This window comes from Odontesthes bonariensis, chromosome 24, assembly GCF_027942865.1.
Source record: "Odontesthes bonariensis isolate fOdoBon6 chromosome 24, fOdoBon6.hap1, whole genome shotgun sequence".
NCBI classification, from domain to species: domain Eukaryota; kingdom Metazoa; phylum Chordata; class Actinopteri; order Atheriniformes; family Atherinopsidae; genus Odontesthes; species Odontesthes bonariensis.
In genome coordinates this window covers 14,985,337-15,005,379 of record NC_134529.1, presented here as the reverse complement: position 1 = coordinate 15,005,379, position 20,043 = coordinate 14,985,337, and the positions used below count along the sequence as shown (strand labels likewise).

Here is a 20,043-nt window from a genome sequence, read left to right as displayed (position 1 = left end):
AGGATTAGTGCAGATTTGATGAAAATAGTTACTTCACGTAATCGTCGGGGCGAGGCTCTGCAACGCACTCTCTAATCTCTTTTTGTGTTTCTTTATCATGTAGCTGTTGAACACCACACATATAGAAACCGTAAGTAAACTCATAAATATATTTTTCCCACCAAATTCTGACTTAGTCACATACTGACGCTTAGTTAGGAGACTTTCAAATAACGTTTTAACACTCCGTGTACATTTGTAGCATCTTAATCATTTTCTTGATGACTAATTAACTGCCCAAATCAACATCTAATGAAAGGATCAGTCCTGTGTTAGTTTTAAGCAGGATAAAAACACTTTTTTGGATTACCACTGCGAGGAGTCTTACAGCAGCAATGACAATAAAACCGTTTTTTTTTTTTACACATGAACACTGGAGATTTTCAGGAGCAAGTGCATACAATCTGATCTGGATTAGGCTCCTTATCATGTTAATATGAGTACGGCATGTCTCTGTATGTCTCCACAATGGTGAGGAGCATACAGGTCAGCGGAAAAGACAAACTCTCACCAGCATGCATACACACACGCGCGCCCGGACACACGGCAGCAGCAAATGCTCCAGAATATTTGCTGAAGTGTTCGTATTTTGTGTCAACCACTGATTTTCAAATATTTTACCACGGGGCTGGATGTAAAATCTTGACAAGAAGTCCAGTGCAAATGTTGCGGACATTTTCTTTCTCACACGCCATCATACAAAAACATTTCTAGAACATTTCAGGACTTTGATGCATGTTTGAAAGCTCCTTAAGAGAAAACATTGGCGATTGTGTCATCTTCAGATACTGAGGGGCATCTGCTGAAGTCCGCTCATCGAAAAAATTGTGCTAAAACAGATAAAAACGATTGGAAGGGTCCTGACCACGCATCCATTTTGGCGAGACTCTTCTTCTTAACCACATTTATTTTTTCCAGTCCTTTACATTTCTTAAACACACTGTGATGGTGTTAATGAGTGTCTAATAAATAGACAGCAACGGCAACTTTATCTCAAACTTTGATATGAGAGAAAACATTTTTGAAGGCTTTTCATATTGGCTCTAAATTTTTTTGTTTATTTATTTTTTGGGTAGCTCTTCTACAGCTTAACTCTTTATTGTGATATTTAGTTCAAGAAATCTGAAACAAAAAAAAATTAACTTTCAATGTCATTATTTGATTCACATATAGCAGTTTAGGCTCTGTTTCTTTAACAGTTAAAAAACAGGATATATTTCATTCCATTTAGCAACACATTAAGGATTGTAAATAACAACTTCGTGAATTTATGTTGTATTGCCCAGATCCTTCTGCTTTTTCTTCATCTTCCTTGCACTCTCCTTTGTGGAGGACAGGCCTGTAATGAGCTTAATCTGTCCGTCACTCGTCCTGAGCCACGGGAGTTTCAGTCAATAACAATCAGTGTTGGGTGACTGTAATTAAGAGTCAGGCATTTCATTGGGAGAAAGTAAAGAAAAAAGAAGCTCAGGAGGTGTGGATCTGTTCTTTGCCCCCAGGCCCCTGCAGCCGTTACGCATGGGGAAGGAGATGAGGGCCAATTAGAAGCTCAGGCACGTGTGGTCGGGGCAATAACAGAGGAAGGGGACAGAGTGAAAGCGGTATGGTGAGGAGTCCTCTAAATAAAGGCAGAGGGACAAGGGACGTGGTCAGTCACAGAATGGAGAAGCCACTTTAATGGAATGGTAATCAGAAAGGGGGGGTCCCGGCCTCGGTAAAGGAGGAGGACAAGGAGAGGTCCAGCTAGAGTGGAGATGAGTGCGTGGATAATAGCATGGCATAATAATATATCAAAATTTAGAGAGAAAATAAGAGAGGTTAAGGGAGGATATTAGAGTGGTTGAAATGTCCTTTGAGAAATAAAGGTGGACACAAGACCTGATTAACTAAGAAGGCACGTCGACAGTGAGCTTTTAGAGATAGGCAATTTTAGTCTATAGAGGACCCCCAGTGCAACCACCCACCCACACTACACACAAACACTTAATGAATGCCCAAACAAGCATACACAGAGATTATTTGAATTCAGGTAAAAAAAAAAAGATTTCTTCAAAAGGAAAATGTAATTACTGCGTTATCTTTTTAAACAAGCAACATTAAAAACGATTAAGCATGCCATAATCCAAATTCCAAGTTTTGAGTCTGTTCACTCGCACTAAAACCCAGTAACTTTTGGGATTTTGCACACTGGATTTATTTCACATGCACAATTCAGACGCAAATAGTTGGCATGAACCCGGTCAAACCTAAGGTTTGGTTTAAAGCAGCCTTCTAAAACCTGGGAGTTTGCTGGAAAACTTAAAACACTTTGTATTGCCTAGCCTCTGCAGAAACTACAAGCATGAAACAAAATGCTATATGAGAGGTTAAACCTTCAGCTTTTATTGTACATTACTGAATTTGCGTTCATGTTTATCAATATTTTCTTTAAATTAGCATTTGAATGAGGCGAAATGTTGCTGCAGGTCATTATGGGTTGAATAAAGTACGATATTAGTGTTTTAACCTTGATGTTAATTTACAGTAATGCTACACAATCCAGAGCACAAACAACAGATATTGGTGACACAGCCTGAGGAAGATATATATAAAAAAAGAATTATTTAGAAAATACATTTAGTTTCTTTTTTGTAATTGACTAATATCCATCAACACACATACTGAGTAATTCCCTGCTAGTACTTAAAGTTTAATTGTTACGGGTTTCCAAATTAAGTGTATACAATACACAGGTGCTGTGTCGTAACTGTCGAGGTGTTTTGTTATCACGGTGTACATTCAGCCGTTGCAGTACAATAGTGGTTGATAGATGTGAGTTCTTCAAACGCTGCTGCCCACCCCTACAGCTTACGGAACGGGATGGTTGGGACCGATGGTTGATTTTACAAAGCTGATATCCAGTTTTAAAGGTATTTTATCTCAACGATATTGATCATTTCTTTTACACTATTCTGCCTGCAGTGTCTCTGTTTGCATTAGTAGTTCTGTGAACTTATATTTTTTTTAAAAAGTGTAAAAGCTCATTTAAAGTCCACAACTATCAAATAAACATACTTCCACGGCAGTGTCTCTGACATATCTGTGTTTATTTTCTTTTTTCTCATAAACAATCTGTCGATTCCAGTTATTTTGTTTCACATTTGATGAGGTGACCAAATTAATTGTTGTATCACTATGCATTGAAAGTTTCAAATATTTTATTCATATATCATCTAATATGAAATATTGACTAAGTTCAGCGTGTATTACACGCTGCATACAATTAGTTTGTTGTATAGAGCTGGTATACAACGTGCGCTACCACATATGAGTGCTGCAATGCACTTTATTTTCCCTCTGCTAATGCCTCTCAGTTTAACAGACTTTGCCTACCCTGAATTCAGCCGCAGTCTCTGCCAACATCCTGGCATGGTGCCCTGGGCCCCTAACTGTGCCTGTGACCCCACTGGCACCATCGATGCCAAGGATCCTGACAAATGTTGGCACCTTCTCCTTGACCAACGGGGGTTGTGTGTGTGTGTGTGTGTGTGTGTGCAGAGGAGTTAGGGGGGTCTGGCATATCTGCAGCAGACAACACCTGGTTTGCTGTTTTTAGGTACCATTAATACGTCGCTGGGCTTACGGGGCCTTGTTTAAACATTCAATCATGGGATGTGGGTGCTTTGGAGAGAGGATTTGTCATGGGATTCTTGGGGTCGTGTCAGCTTTTGAAGGGAGTGCATAATGGTTCAGAAAAAAAAAAAATTAAAAAAGAAAGAAAAGTTGACCGGAATCTGGTGAGAAAGACAGGCAAGCGGATTCAATATGTCTGCGTTTCTGCCTGTTTTTGGATCCGAGTGATTAAATTGCATAGGAAATATTTCCATAGTGAGCCAGCAGCCGTCACGACAGACTTGAATAATACATTGAGCTTCGCTACATGATATGGGTGCCTTAGATCACCCAGTCTAACAGCAGCTCCTGGTCTTTACTGGAGGACATTGTGAGTGGAGGGTGAGATTTCCCATCATCCTTTGAATGAAGAAGGATGAGCTGAAAAGGGTCACAGTGAGCATCGGGAAGAGGAGCTCTGCATTAATGAAGCTAATTTATCTGCGGATCAAAATGGTAGTGGGACGCCTGGGTGGGGAGGTGCTTTTTACATGTCCCATCAAAATGCCACTAAACCCTCCTCTCCTTCAGGGATGTCACAAAGGGTCACCTTGGGACAGGTGTGTGTGTGTGTGTGTGTGTGTGTGTGTGCGTGTGTGCGTGTGTGTGTGTGTGTGTGTTGGCGCACATGTGATTGTGGCTTTAATTGTCTTTCTGCGCCTGTTGTTTATCGCTTGTGATTTGATCTCCTTTTCTACGCAGTCATTTCAAAACAAATTATTCCTAATTGCTGATGCATATCTTTCAGGTACACAGAATAATGAACTCATGTTTCTGATCTTCCACAGGGAATATCGAGTACAGCTGTCCGGCCACCAATGAATGTGAGATCACCAAGAGGAGACGAAAGTCCTGCCAGGCCTGTCGCTTCATGAAATGTCTTAAAGTCGGCATGTTGAAAGAAGGTAAGTAGTTTTTTTTTTTTTTTTTTTTGTTATTTCTGTCATATCCAGAGCCTAAACAATAAGTGAATAAACTGATCTACAGAGTACAGACAACTAACTTGGGTCAGATATCAAGAAAAAGTTACAAAATTGAACTGATTTGTGGGGTTTTTTTTGTTGTTTTTTTATGTGACCACTTGATTTTCTTTAGGCTATGTTCTGCTCTTCAATTTATATGGATTTAAAATTGTACTTTGGGCGCATTTTGGTGATAATTTGGATTTCGGCTTCGGGCATTGGAATGTAAAGTTATCTGGGCACCTATGAAAACTGAGGCATTTCTCACCATTTTGCTCGTTGTATGGATAAAGGTGTTGATAATTGCATTTTTTTTTAGTGAGATCCTAATACTACTTGCTAGTCTTAGAAAGTAAATTAAATAATAACTATAGCAAAAACATCTCAAAATGGTAAAACTCAAATTTTCTGATGTCTGAGTGTTTAGTTCCCTTGTATTGCATCTAATATGTCAGATGATCTCCTCTAAAATGTCTTAGGTATGGTCAAGATGTCATGCTAAAGCTAAAAGTAGGTGTGTTTTTAGCTCATGGAGTATTGATGAACTCAAAACATAACAAATAAAGGGCTGGTTTTTTTTTTATAATTTATAAATCAGAATAAACATTTTAAAAAATGTTTCATAGCTGTGGTTCTACTGGAATGATCACATTTTAATGCCAGCCAAGGCTTTGGGGAGACACCGGTGACATCATGCACACGCTTTACTGTCTTCTCCTCACACCACAGAGCTTCGGTGCACTTAGTTTAGGCAGGTTGGAGAAAAGTTGCTGAGTTGGATGTTCTTACTAAGACTGACTGAAATGTGGAACAGTACTCTTGAAAAGCGCACAGGCCATTCCCCCAAGACTTCCCTCTCCCCTGGGCTCTGGGTGTCTCTCTCCTTCTCCCGTTATGTCTGAGTCTGCCTCCTTTCCCCTCTCCTGCCTGGCGTATTGATCCACTAAATGCTTTCCGAACACGCCGGCTTACTTCCTGCACGTGTTGTTTTTCCTCCAGTGCGAGACCTCTGGGAGTACAGACGGAAAATGTAGCAGAGATTTTCATTTTCTTTTTTTTTTCTTTTTTTTCTTTTTTTCATGAGTAGAGGATTGTGGCGGGGTGCTTTTGTGCATTTAGCTACAAGAACGATGTCTTCTTTTTTCTTTCTGGAGAGTATTATCAAACCTTGAGATCAGAATTTTGGCGTCCTTTCTGACTTTCATGCAGCCAGACCTTAAAAATGTCATTCGAATAATACCCCTGCTTAACATATTTCTGTTAGTGACACTAAATTCAAAAACAACCAATCTCTAACAGATAAATCCGTATACCGTAACTACAATTTATAATTTGAGAAATAAAGAAAAATAGCTACTTAAAAAAGGTGATTAAAACTGCAAACAAAGCTCATTTCTAAAATTTCCTAATGTGTTGACAGTATTTCAGAAATAAAACCAATTGTACCTGTTCAGTCTGTGTTTAGCTTATTACCATTCACACAGATTGTATCATATGCAGTATTTGTTTACTATTTCTAAAAAAAAAAAGAATGTTTCAGGAATTTGTTTATAGACTCCACTTACAGTTTTAAATACCCTGAAATAAAAAGTCACAGTTTTGTTATGTTCCTCCAGCACCAAATATATCTTGTGTTTGAGGCCAGTTACAGTTTACTGCAAGCTGGTAACACAAGACTGTATGTATGTCAGACTCGTGGTTCATTTCCACAAATGCTGCTCTGCTGATATATTTGTGTTTGTTCTTCTCATTCTGGGGTTATCCATTGTGCTGGCATTACAAAACTATTTTTACATGCGCTCACTTTCTATGTATTCATCCCAGCCCAAGTAGTTCAAAGGCTGAAACTATTAGGACGTGCTTAGAGGGAAAAAAAGCTCTGCCTGTGGGAAGCTAAGCTAAGCTGTGGGCAGTCAGTGTGTGTGTTAGAAGTGTGTGTCACAAGCACCGCGATACATTGCACAGTTGGTGATTCTTTAAAAGTGATGGCCTTCAATTAAAGGGAAAAAGACATTTAATCTTAGCGTAGTGCCGAGGTGTGACTTCTAAGACTCTGGAGGGGAGGGGGGGGCTTTGAACTTGGAATCAGTGGGGGGTGATGTGGCTTGTCCTGCTTATTGCAATGAGATCACCAAATAACAAGTAGCCAAGGGCTGGTCATGGAAAAGGAACAATCCCTTCGTGAAATATGAAAGTGGGTGTCATGTAACTGTAGACATATGAACTATCAGGAAACTTTTGAAAGGCTCATAAGTTTAGTTCAGTTAGATGAAATGACATTTGAGCCAAAGAAAAAGCACACTCAGCTCAACAAATATTTTATTCTATTATAACTTAATCAAGTCAACATTACAGTGGTGATCTTGGAACTTATCCGATTCTAAGAAAATTGGAACATAAGCTAACAGAAAACAGTCGAGAAGTAAGTTCAGGAAAAGAAAAAAAAAAACCTGTTTCTCCACATTTGGGTAAAGTGTCAAAAAGAAGAAAAATATGGGACTTTATACACACTTGTCCCACAGGCAGACCCAAAAAAAAAATCAGGAACAGATTGGCAGTGAGTTAAATGACAAGAAAAAGTCAGAGAAGAAGAAGCAGGTTCACCTCAGAGGTCAACAATATTTACCAGATACAACTCATTTCAGAAACCAGTGGGGACAGATAAAAACAGGTGCAGGTACATCAGGAGTGGGACATCTTTAGATTTGTATGAGATATTTTGAAATAATCTAAGTTTAGCCTACAACAAAGACAAAACTTATACAGAAAACATAGTTCCAGCAGAATATTAGCAACTACTTAATGTTTGTCTTGAAGAAAATCAAAGACTCCAAGAACAAGCCAAATACCTAATCTATGTAAATCACGCAGAGCCCCAATGCGATGCTAAACGTGCTAAAGAAAAAAAAACATTTGCTCCTTCTGATCAGTGCGTCGATGGTTCTTCTGAAAATACTTAAATAATTTAATAGATATTAGGCCTGAAACCCATTTATTTTCCACTACTTTTGGCTCAAAAATACCAAGATTGGGACAATTAAATGCAGAGCTCGAGGCTTCACAAACAGATGGGTGATTTTAAGTGGGCTTGGCCAATTTCGTAGATGCAGGTTCTGGCTGTCATAGCATAGGATACCAAAATCTAGGTTTTACAGGTAGATGGTAAACGGTTCAGGTGATTTCATATCATAGAAATTCAAGAATAAAAATAATAGAGATCATACATGCTGATGACAAACACCATATGTAAAAACTGGTCTTCTGAAACATGTCTTGGACAAGTTTGGAGGAAATTTGAAGAATTGTTGGGAGGTTTTATTGGACACAAAAACACACAAACAATAAAGTCCAATTTAGTAAAATTCATAAATATATCCTATATGCCCGGATCATGCATTAGAAGTAACAATTGATTTATCTGATAAGTTCACATTTACCACATTTTGCATTGTAAACATAATTTTCCATATCAGAATCTTGTATACTCCACATGTCAACATACATATGTTTACATACATATATATATAAATATATGTTTTCTTTTACCGTGTTAATTTCCATGGTGTACAACAACCCACAGCCGTGTACAACGGTAGTCAGAGTGCAGCAGTAACTTAAGAAACGTCTTGCTAAAGATGCTGTGAGGGCTTGATGTGATCAGTTGTTCTAAAAGTATCAAATATTTCTCAACCTCATGCCAAGCATGCCATCCTGTATCATAAAGTGCCAGCTGCCAGGGTTTTTCAGAACCATTAGCAGGCTGGGAAAAACCCCTCCTCTTTGTTCCACCTGCCACTAATCAGCTGACTTCAATTCTCTAGATGTGTTTACTGGCTTCAGGTGTGTTTGGGGTCCAGTAGTGCTCAGAACAAATAAGGTGTTGTGAAGTGTGCCAGCATTATTTAGCAAAAGAAGAAAAGGAAGCTAATTGTGTCAGGAAATACACATTGTGCACATTTGTATGTTTTAAATACCTCCAATCCATAGTTTTGGCTGTGCGATTTACTGAAACAGCAGATTAATTTTCTGCATCTTGAGTGTGAGGAAAAAAAATCTATGGGCTCATTGAAATTATAAATGACAGGCATATCTCCTGATGTGGCATTTTTCTGCTGCGTCACAGCAGAGCACCTGGACGAGCTGGGTGCTGGTTGAGCAAACCAGCCTCGCTTGCTGACCCCATTGAATGTCCAGCTGATGCTGATAAAAGGTCACAGGTCCAATGGAAAAACTCTCACGTAATTACAACTCGCGGAAGGTATGGTGTCAGTAACCACTGCCAGGAGCCAAAGCCTGCGGCTAATAGCAGCGCTAATACCCCTTACCATTACCATGTGGTGTTAAGTGATGCAAGAATTTTCTGGACTGAATTTGTATTTTTTTACTTTGTGTTTTGAATCTTTTTTTTTTTCTGCTGAAGATCGAAAAGGGACTGTTAGAGTTTAATGCCACAGGATGCTTTTATTGTCGGTCTTTGAATCAGCATCGCATCATCGTGTTGACACATTAGCATGTTTAAAAAGTATGACCCACTGAAACAGAAGCATACAACCCTGTAGACCTGCTCAATTTCTGTCGTGAAGGAAAATCTTTAACAGCTTGAATAAACGACACCTAAGCCTAGAAATCAGACCCGGATGGTTTAGTGATAGTTGGGTGTTTTTGTAGAGATTTTCTGACACTGCTGTAATGTGGTGGATGAATACAAGCTGCCAGACTATTTTGGCAACCTACACCGCTGTCTCGCCCTCACCCAACCACAGATAGGGATCAGCAGTCTTTCCTGAGCGAACGTGGCTACCAGGGTAATGTTACAGCCTTATTTTCCTCCAGCCACATACACAAAAGATTAGTAAAGCCATATCCAATATCACAGACTGTCAGGTCCCTTCCCAATCAATAGGCTTGGATCAGAAACCAATCTATACACGAGGATTACATCATCAAAATAAAAATATACAATATGGGTGATTATAGTCATGGCTTTGCACGCATTTCTCTGCATCGTTTAAGGAACTGTAGAGATCAAGTGCTCTCTGTCTCGTATTTTTTTCTCTCTTTGTATCACAAACTCGTCTATGCAACAGCATATGTGTGGGGCCTTGTTTGCTTTTTAGGGTGTCAGAGTAGCTGGCAGGCTGCAGCTGAGAGTCAGCGCCCACCCAGAGGCTCTGCGCTGGCCTGTCCTCACTGTCTGGCAGGTGATAGATCAGACACGGAGGCTAACACGTGTTCCTCTGAAGAGGGGGATTTAGTGAAGCGCTGACCTCTTTACAACCCTGTCATACACAGCAGACATTCACATACACACATGTCAAGTGTATATCACCTCTGACAAGCGACATGGAAGCGGACCTTGAGGTGCACGTTTCCTGCCGTCTCCCTTTCCTCTATTGCACACTCCAACACACAACAGTTTGCGCGAACACCACAAAATGAGCACCTTCCGCAGCAGCTCACCAGGGATCAACCCAGCCATCTCCGGCATTGCAGATGTTTTCGATTACAGGCACATTTGTGTTCAGGATGGCTCTGTAATACACAGTAATACCACTTATGGACACGCCAGCTCAGCTTTATGAAAAGTGTAAAACATGATAAAGGGAGCAATGCCAGTGGTCCCGGTTGTGGGAGAACAACTCCAGCTTTGTCTTGTCAGCCCATCGGGGGGTTGGAGCAGGTGGGGCATCATCCTGATTTCCTCCTGTCTTCCCTCCCTCACAACAGCCCACCCAGAAAGAAATCAAACAAATCTGGCCAATGCTTACTGTAACTCTTTAGAGGCTGGCAGACTTGGCCTTCAGCAGAAGCCTGGAAGGGCACCGTCCGTGTGCTCAGTGAAGGGTGAGTGACTGCTCAGGAGAAGAGGGGGTGCACTGCATCCCTCTGATTTTTCCCAGCTAAAATAGGGAGCTCCTAATCTCCCTTTGGCAGCGTTGGCCAGCCAGCCAGTTCTGACACATTCTCTAGAAAGAAGCGCCTCTGACAGGTGAGAGGCTGAAAATAGTTGCGTGAGATAGACACACACATTTACACACATGCACGTGTTCAGATAGTAATACGCAATCTGGATGGCCACATGCACATTTGTGCAATGGGATCTGTTCTCTAAATAGCGTCTTCCGCATCAAATTTTGTTTTGGACATTTTTGGACAAATAAAACTTTTCATTTGATTTCATTTCTTCATGTTGATTTGGAATGTAGTAGCATGAAGAATTTAGACCACGTTGGATATTTCTTGTGCACTTAACTTGAAATGTAATAATACTACATAATTAACAGACCAAACAAGATGCAAAATATTACAACATTTATGTTTTTCTTTTGATTGGCTTTATTTGAGTGACTGCATTTTGAAGACTATGACCTTAACAAAACATTAAAGGAGTACTTGAAACTACTGGGGTGAGGTAAAAAGCTACCCCAACATCCATATTTTGCTTTACACACTTTATGAAAGGCCAGCAAAAATTTGAAAAAAATTTGTTTGATGTTTTCATAATCCCGAACCACCTGCCTCCATATCACAAGTTTGTATCTGGACCTGCATTGTCCTGAAGCATGAAGGCTTGCGTAGCAGTGAGGCTTGAGGTGTGGAATGTGGTGCTGACGATGCCTCCCTCCTCCCCACTCCCCAACCCTCCACAAGGGGCCTCATCCAGCTGTCTTGTTGTGGTCAGATTCTCAGTACTGTTCCGTATCACATGGGGGGAAGATAATCCTGCATTGGTTGGATCTGGCGCTGGCTGGGACAGGCAGAGCGGTGAGGGTAGAGATGTACACCCAATGCCGAGGGGAAGGAAGGAGACAGACAGAGGGAGAAGTCAGTGAAAGAAAAAAATGAAGATCTTGCAGAAAACTGATACGTTCAGCCAAAAACAGCATTTTTCTCTGTCTTGTTTCCCATCCCTCCCATTCTTCAGCATTATCAAACCCTTCTTTTCCCTCTCTTGTTTTCTCTGCCCTCCAGCCTCGGGTCTCAGCCATTTTCAGTGCCGCGAAAGCTGTAAACTGAAACTGGTTAGCGCTGAGCTCTTAATTCTTGTCAGCGACTATTAATTATGAGCCAGTTGGATGTTCTAGTTCAAACAGCCCCTGCGGATCTTGGAATTCAAAGTCCGGCTGTTTGGTCACTTGTCGCTTGTCACAGCCTCATGACCCAGCAGCCCACAGCAGGGAAACCAGCAAGTGTGTGTGTGTATGTGTGTGTGTGGATAGTTGCAGCAACAGTTCACTGTCAGTCTTAGATTTATGGTTTATACCTACTTAATATGCTTTTGCCTCACATAAGCTTATTGTTTTGGAAGCCTTTACTAACTGCATATCCCTTTATTAGGCCTGTGTGCGTTGTTAAATAGAGAGAAGCTTTTGAATTGATTTAATATCTGGAGTACATACACGCAGTTTCCTGAAGTATAATTTATTATTTTAAATTTAACTTAAGCCAGAGTAATGGTAAAACAACAGCTAAAGCACCTTCTACTGCAAATCCAGCTCCTGGCTGCCTAACTGACTAATTAAAACCACATCCACATGTGTTCAAAGAACAAGAAGTCTATTTGCAAGCCTTATTGATTACTTTAAGGCGTACAAATGGAAAGCTGTGTTAGGAGAGGGGCTCTCGATTTAGCTTCAATCTGCCAGGCATAAAATGATCTCACTGTGTTTGCTGGGAAGAATGAGCTCCCTCTGGGCACGCTGGGTAATTAGGTTAGTGGATAGTCGGTGTCAGGAAATTGAAAGACCATCCTAATCGGATTCTTTTGTTTCCAGGGGAATCAAAGGAATTTATATGAGTCACTGGGAAATCTCACACGACTCAATTCCACTTGACCATGTAAAATCTGTTTGCTCCCCCTCAGTGCTCAAACAACTTTTAATACACGCGTGTAAATTCAGCACATAAGGTGCATCGAGCCTGTGTCCTCTGCGATGGCTTTGGAGATAATCCCAGATGTGTCACGGTTGTGTGTTTAGACCTCCGCTGAACAGCCCTGCTTGAGAGTCAAAAGGCTGAAAGTAAAGGAATAGCTTTCGCTAATCAGTCTTGCTCGATGCTGTTTTGTTCGGGAAAAAGAAAAATACTGACTACGGTTACAAATATGATGCTCAAACAATTATTTTGTCTGTGTTCATATCATAATGAAGGAAAAAAAATGTTTTGTTTTTTTTTGTTCCACGGCTGAAACAATAAACCCGAATTATCAGCAGCGCTTATAGCTGCAAATGTAACATCATAAGGTTATTATGAAATTTAGCTGCTTGAGAGAAAAGTGAAGCAGGAAAAAGAACCAACATTTTTAAACTATTACAGCCAATCGGATTCCTCTTCATTATCTTCTTCTAGATAATAACATTTTAGACTGTATTTGGTTTTGCTGCCATTATACCAATCATTTTTTTCAGGTGTGCGTCTGGACCGGGTGAGAGGAGGGCGACAAAAGTATAAGCGGAGGTTGGACACAGAAAACGGCACCTACCTCGGCCTCACGATCCCCCCTCCAGCTAAAAAGCCATGTACGTATCCAACTGTTCTTTATTGTTTGTTTGTTTTGTTGTTGTTTTTTTGTTTTCTTTTGTCTACTCATGTATTTATCTTTTGCTAAAATCTGGGTGAAATATCTGCATCACAGAAAGGTTTCGTTGTGCACACATAAATACTACACACGTTTGTTGGGATCTAAAGCTGTAAATCGCAACACTTTAAATAGAAACATATAGATGCTTTACAGCATCTTACTCATAGACACGTGCTGATCACTGATAAAAGTCATCATTCACGCAGTCTCCCGTCTGACTTACTACACTATTTCAAATAAACTCTTCCCCCTCTCTTCATCCCTGCATCCTCGCTTTACTCTCTCAGTGACAAAGATCGTTTCCCATCTCCTGGTGGTTGAGCCAGAGAAGATCTATGCCATGCCTGACCCTACCATGCCTGACGGAGACATCAAGGCCTTGACCACTCTGTGCGACCTGGCCGACCGCGAGCTGGTGGTCATCATTGGCTGGGCCAAGCATATCCCAGGTGATGAATGATGCTGTTGTGTTGGATCTGGCTGTGTGAACACAGATTTTGTTTCAAAATTTACATCATACCATGTGCTTTTTCAATATTGATTTGCGGTGAAGTCAAAATCAATAGATCAGCACCAAACCATACAAATGCCATTTGCTCAATTTCTCGAAAATTGTCTGAGATAAGAAACAGAGTACCATAAGTTGCTCATTTTAAAAAAATTCACAAGGAAAGAACTTCATGTTTGCTGTTTGACTTGCTCAAACATTACAGTGAGATTAGTGAAGTAGTTCACAGACTGTTGTACATAACCCCTCCACCCTCCCACCCACACACATGTACACACACAGGATAATTAACATCTGCTACTCATCTGCACCTAAGGGAGAAGCGAGTCCCATATTCTGAAATCTAATCAATAAAGAGCAGCTGAAACCTTTGATTTGACTGGGTGGGATGGGAGCGTCTGGGGGCTGGGATCCGCCCCTATGTCAATGTATTCCATTTCAATTCCAGACTTAAAGAAAGCAATCCTCTTACTTACTTAAGGAGACTATGCAGAGCCTATGGTAAAATTGATTTATTTGGAGAAACACTGACGGATTCCCCCTCTCCTTGTTGGTGAATTCTTAAATAAGACTTTTTATGCAAATATGAGGTCTTCTTTTTCCCCCTCTTTATTAGTGGCAGCTGCAGGTTAGACTGAAAACATAAGCAAGTTATTGAGCCAGTCTTACAAAGTATGTACAAAGTTGCACATGTTGCTAGTTACTTGCTAGTCAGTTATTACTAGGTTAAATAAAGTTATATTTTAATTGTTTTTTTTAATGAATTTTCAAAAGGTTTATCTCAGTTTGTTGAGCTAAGTGGCCTTGGTAATTTGGGGTGTCCAATCGACACTACAAACAAAAACAAGTTTGTATACCGGTTCATGACAAAATGATTATATGGAGTCTAGGCACCCTGATAATCCAAATAGATTTATCTATTACTACGCACCTAAACACATCAAGAGCATTTGTTTTGTTTGTTTTTATCCGTCTTGATTTTAGCAAACGCTAATCAGCTGCTTATCTGCCCAGGGTTTCCCCAAATCATTTATTTGTCTTATGATTTATGTTTGACACTTAAAGCAAGACCATGAATCTTTTGCTGAGCAGAGGCAACTGCGTTCACCGCTGCTTCGAACGTGACAACGTGGCGCCCCTGAACCAAGCACAAAATCATCATCTTTTTTACAGGCAACTAATCACAGTGTCTGCCTTTGTCAAACTGACGTATTATCTGATATGCGGGACTGAAATGATCTGGACTCACTAAAATGTTCGCGCTAGGAACGAGCTTAATACTGGTCACACCAAGGATAGTCCTTCCCTCACACCAACAGGAACTTAACCCAACATGGGAATAGGTTGCTCTAACATTATGACTCAAATCAGCTTCACATATAGGCCATCATTGTTAGTAAAAATGAATTCTTAATGACTTGCATGGTTAAATTAAGGTTAGATTGAATATTTTAAAAAGTGTGTTGTTTTAAAAACTGAAATTAAAATAATGTAAGCTTTTTGTCATAGTCAGCAATAGTCTGTGGCATTGTTAGCATTCCTCTGCCTTCTCTCTGTGACTGATGGAGGAGAAGCCGGTGGCTCTCAGCCTCAACAACCATGTTTCCATGAAACTATCAAGGCACTTTGACGTGAACCTTTGAAATAGTTTAAAAAAGGAAAAGAACTGGTTCGAAGCACATAAGCTAAGCTGCATGCTGTCTTCAGAGGATGGTGTCATAGGGTACTTTTTACATGGCTCTAATAAATGCAGAGGAAGATGTAGAGTTCGCTAACCGAAAACAAAACTTAGAAGAAGATACGAAAAAGTACCAGGTGCTAGCATTCTTTTTTTGGGTCCTAAATGCTTATTATATCAGAGCTTATTCAGAAAACACAGCATACACAACGCAGAAATGACAGAAAAGTTTTATTCCCACGCCAAAATGTGACATCAAGTAGCCAATGGTTTGTAGAAAATGGTGATAGAAGTTATAAGTAAATGGCATGCCTGTTTGGTAACCCTGCTATGATCAATGAAATCTGTTGTGGAGTCCAAAGCAGCTCTTTGAACATCAGAGGAAAGATTGAGAGGAACTGTGAAGCCTGATTAGCAATCAGACAGCGGAGTGCTTGGTTTTGAGGCCAGGGTGCCGTCTTAACAATCTGGACTTTAAACAGAAAAACAAGCATTTACTAAACGAGAAATTCTGACCAAAATGCTTCTTTTTTTCTTTTTCCTCTTTTTCGTTCAGCACCTTTATGTGATCCATCTTGACGACTAGGTTTGGAAAAGGTCTATTTTAAAACGAGTGGGATACATTTTTGAGTTTAATCAAAGCAACACTGGTAGAGAAAGGAATTTTAAAGTTTTTTCTTGTGCCTTGTTTTCTCCTACATTTTCTATGTAAATTATTGATCGCGTATGCAGTGAAAATCTAAATTCAGACCTGACATAGGTATTTAAGGAGCATGTGGCACTCTTGGGACACTTTACCCGGGGCCACCGGGTCAGCGTGTCACCGAGTAACGATTAAGACAAAAAGGGGTCCCTACAGTTTAAGACTCCACACCCACCATTACACTCATAGCTCACTGCCCAAATGGCCTTAACAATGAGGTAATAAGAGTCATTAGTGCGGATTGCTCCATTAATGTAGAAGTCTTTTAACATCCAGATGTGGTGAGCTGGGAAGAAACACGTAAAGCTGAATGGGTTTTCTGTTACATATTGTGATATTGAAGGATTAAATATTCGTAACGAACAACTGGGCTCAAGATAACTTATTCTAAAGTGTTTTGATGTTTGAGAGGACAGCTGTGGCTTGTCGCTCAGTAGCAGCTTATTGGCCGTTACACTTAAACACACTGTCATGAGAGAGAATTTGTAGCTCGGGTGTCTGGGGTCAGGAGCAGCAGCTAATTTGTGCCACACACGCACACATATCGTTTCCAACGTGTACGCAACATGTGTAGATCGTAAGAAGTCAACAGCACTGAGCGGCTTCTGGTATTTAATGCTCACTCAGTTCAGAGCGTTGCTTTCCTCCTCTTTGATTGTTTTTCTCGTTTTTTCTGCCTCTCCTGCCTACACAAGCGCACACACACGCACTCCACTATCATATCCTTCCCTCTCTCAGGCTCCTGGTTCTCCAGTTCCCCTGGCTCTCTCCCTCCCACTCCTCCTGTTCATATAGGGCCCTCTAGTCTCATTATTACCTCTGTCTTTTTATTAGGCGCATTAGGGCTCTTAGGAGGGCTGTAATGATACTAAATGAATAGAGAGTGAACTGCTGTCTGTTTTAGACCCAGCTCTCAATGACAGCTTCAAGCTTCACTGCCAACCACTCAGTCTCTTCACTGTGCTGAAAAGGGATTCAATATGTTCTTTGATCTGTACTTGTACTGTACTGTGGCGTCGCCAAACCACTTTTCTTTTTTACAAACAATCGCCTTTAGCGTGTTGAGAATTTCTATTGTACTTTATAGTAATAGTCAGCAATGACATATTGTTAATGGCACGCTACAGTGGTTATATGCCTTGTAACATGACGGTGTGTTTCATGTAGATTTACAGTCCCAGTATGTTGAGTCTAATTTGCAATGCAGAGACTGAAGTGACTCGGTGTCGTTGTTATCTTCATGCTGCAGTTTAGGCAACAAAATAAATTTGTTGTTGCTAGAGAAAGATCATGATGAAAGCTGAATGTGAAAAAAAAGTAATAATTTTCAGTATGACCATGTACAAATTTTTCCCTGTCATGTCTAGTTCAACACAACTCATCAGATAAAAATAAATTCTAGCTGATACCTTAAGCTGAGGCTTATATAGGCTTAAGGCCTATATATTTCTACATGCTTGCTCTTTCTGAGAACACATATATTTGTATATGAAGAAATTTGTATTAATCATTTTTATTTTCCATAATTAGTTTTTGTTATGTAACATATTAGTTTTGACTGAGAAAAGAAAGAAAAAACATCTTCTAATCAATGGACTAATATGTCATTAGCATAGCAGCCTAGCACTACCTCGGAAACAGAAAAGTTCCCCAGGACTTCCTCTGAAGGCCCGCTCGGATTGTGCACCACATATCGTTTTGTACGGTTTTATTTTTCATTATCATTTAGACTGCAGGAATTCATACAGTATGGTTTAACTTTTAAAAAGTAGGATTCCTTTTTATTTGGCTTCTTTGATTAAGTATTATGGAGAGGCAGTTACATAAAGTCCAATAAAATCCAGTTGTGAAATCTAGAAATACAATTCCTCACACAATAAAACTTCTTCTTTGACTGAAAAGAATCCCATAAGGAGAGGGAGATACAAACATAGTCAGCATTGCTGTGATTAGAGAGTTGAAGAGATCTATGTTGTGCTTTTGGTTCCCTTTATTTTGGACTGTGATTCTGCTGCTTTAGTGTGATGGGTAATGTTGTATCTGTAAAAGCTCACCAGTCCCATCAACATCATTTTCCAAATAAATGTATTTCATATCTAAACAACATTTCTGTTCACACAACACAAGCTTAGTCATAGTCCAGATTTCACAAAACGGGACCCATTATCATCATATTGTAACGTACAAGATAAGCTTTTACATCGTTTTTTAACATGAAGGGTTAACGTGGAGGATATTTCCTAATCCTAATTTTTGGTGGTCGTCCAACATTGCTGATGTAGCCAGAGTTGATTTGCCACTTTTCCAGTGGTATAGATTCATACATTCACTCACCTGACTTGTATGCATTTCGTCTGCTTTGGCCAGCATAAAGTAGATCAATGGGTCTGTACCTCTGTGGCTCAATGTGTCCACACATGTGACAAAGATTTCATTTTGTATTCCTTTTATAACCCTTGGCAACACATTTTTTAGGAATGGTCAAAGGACCAGTCAATGCACAAAATGTGAACCAATTTTTCATTAATAAGTGCATTGCATCCACAGTATGCTGCCCCCTTGCAGTGTCTACAGTTTTTTCAATTATTGGTGTATAGCATATTTTTAAGGATTTAATTTGATGAGCTAAATAGCCCCTAAAATATATAAGGAAGAAGCCGTTACGTTCCCTCTCTGACATTGTTAAGGTATCCTTTGTCTCTGTTCATGGTTTTAGTCATCACGCAGTGAGACTGCAGACACGAGGGACATTGACATTCCCCTGTTTGCTCAATATTGTGTCATGTTTGGTCAAACGGCAGTAAATCAGTGGGTGAAATATTGATATTTCATCAGGGGGGGAATCACCTTCCACAACGACACTTAACTCAGCCACCACAGAGAGACGTACCTGAATCTCCAGTGTGACCTCGGCGAGTCAGGAAGTCACTTCATTGCTTCTGTAAATTGAGTGGAAAGGGAAAAAAAAGCAGCAGCTGGGGGGAAAGGGAGGTCTGATTGAGGAAAGGAAGTAAAGGTTGAGGAGGGGGTTAGTTCTTCCACATAGAACAAATGTTGGCGATTCCAAACTTATTCTGAATTTTGTGTTGTTCCATAACGAGAGGTTGATACATTAGAAATTAAAAAGCCTTATTTTTAGTCTGAGTCATTACTTCTTACAAATATATGAGCTGATTTTCATGCAGCTTGTTAACCAGTGCAGTCATTACGTCCTTCCTCTGTGCTCTAAATACACCTCGCAGGATTAATGTCATCAATTTTCTTGAAAAGGGTCTTTTGGGAATCTAAATTCATGCATTGCTGATACAGCCTAGATATCTACATTCAGTGATCCTGTAGTCCTCCCTTCCCCCCACTAAACATGTACCGGATGTCCTCCATCAGCTGTCTGTTTGTCAGATCTGAGGCTTGGATCGATCCCCCTTTCGCATTTGGTGGACTGATTACAATCTACTAATCAATGACACCCCCAGCACTCTTTTCTCTCCGGCTCATTCTCTCTCTTTCCATCGTTTCTCTATTTGCTTGATAAGAAACATCGGGAGGGCCCCTTTTAAGTCAAGCTGCCCGATTCCGATCCATACAAGTTCAGATTTAAGTAAACAGCGTGGTGGGTTCAAGGCCCCGGTCAATACCTCACAATCACCTTCCTATTCACCATGGAGTAGTGAAAAGTATTGTGGTGGTTGGAGTCTTTTCAGGTGTCCTTCTGTTTGATGTGGTGAGTGTGAATGTTAGAGGAGAGTTGACGGGTCGACCTCGAAATCTGGATGAATTGCCACTCTGAGTTCAAAAGGGGAAGCACCAAAGAAGAAGGAATATGTTTGTAATCTTTTGTGTTGTTTAACTTGAACTTTTCTAGACTTAAAGTGTTTACCATCCTAATATCATGAAGTAATTCAGTCTTTATGTTTATGGCTT

The 20,043-nt window shown here is 40.2% G+C and overlaps 1 protein-coding gene across 1 annotated transcript in view; it reads left to right on the top strand.

Annotated features, from left to right (window-relative positions):
* esrrgb (estrogen-related receptor gamma b) overlaps nucleotides 1-20,043 on the top strand; it is a 36,654-nt gene that overhangs the window by 11,345 nt on the left and 5,266 nt on the right. The window contains exons 3-5 of the mRNA XM_075458773.1: nucleotides 4,479-4,595; nucleotides 13,061-13,171; nucleotides 13,521-13,682. Coding sequence (XP_075314888.1) covers nucleotides 4,479-4,595; nucleotides 13,061-13,171; nucleotides 13,521-13,682 — 390 coding nt within the window. The remainder of the gene's footprint in view (nucleotides 1-4,478; nucleotides 4,596-13,060; nucleotides 13,172-13,520; nucleotides 13,683-20,043) is intronic.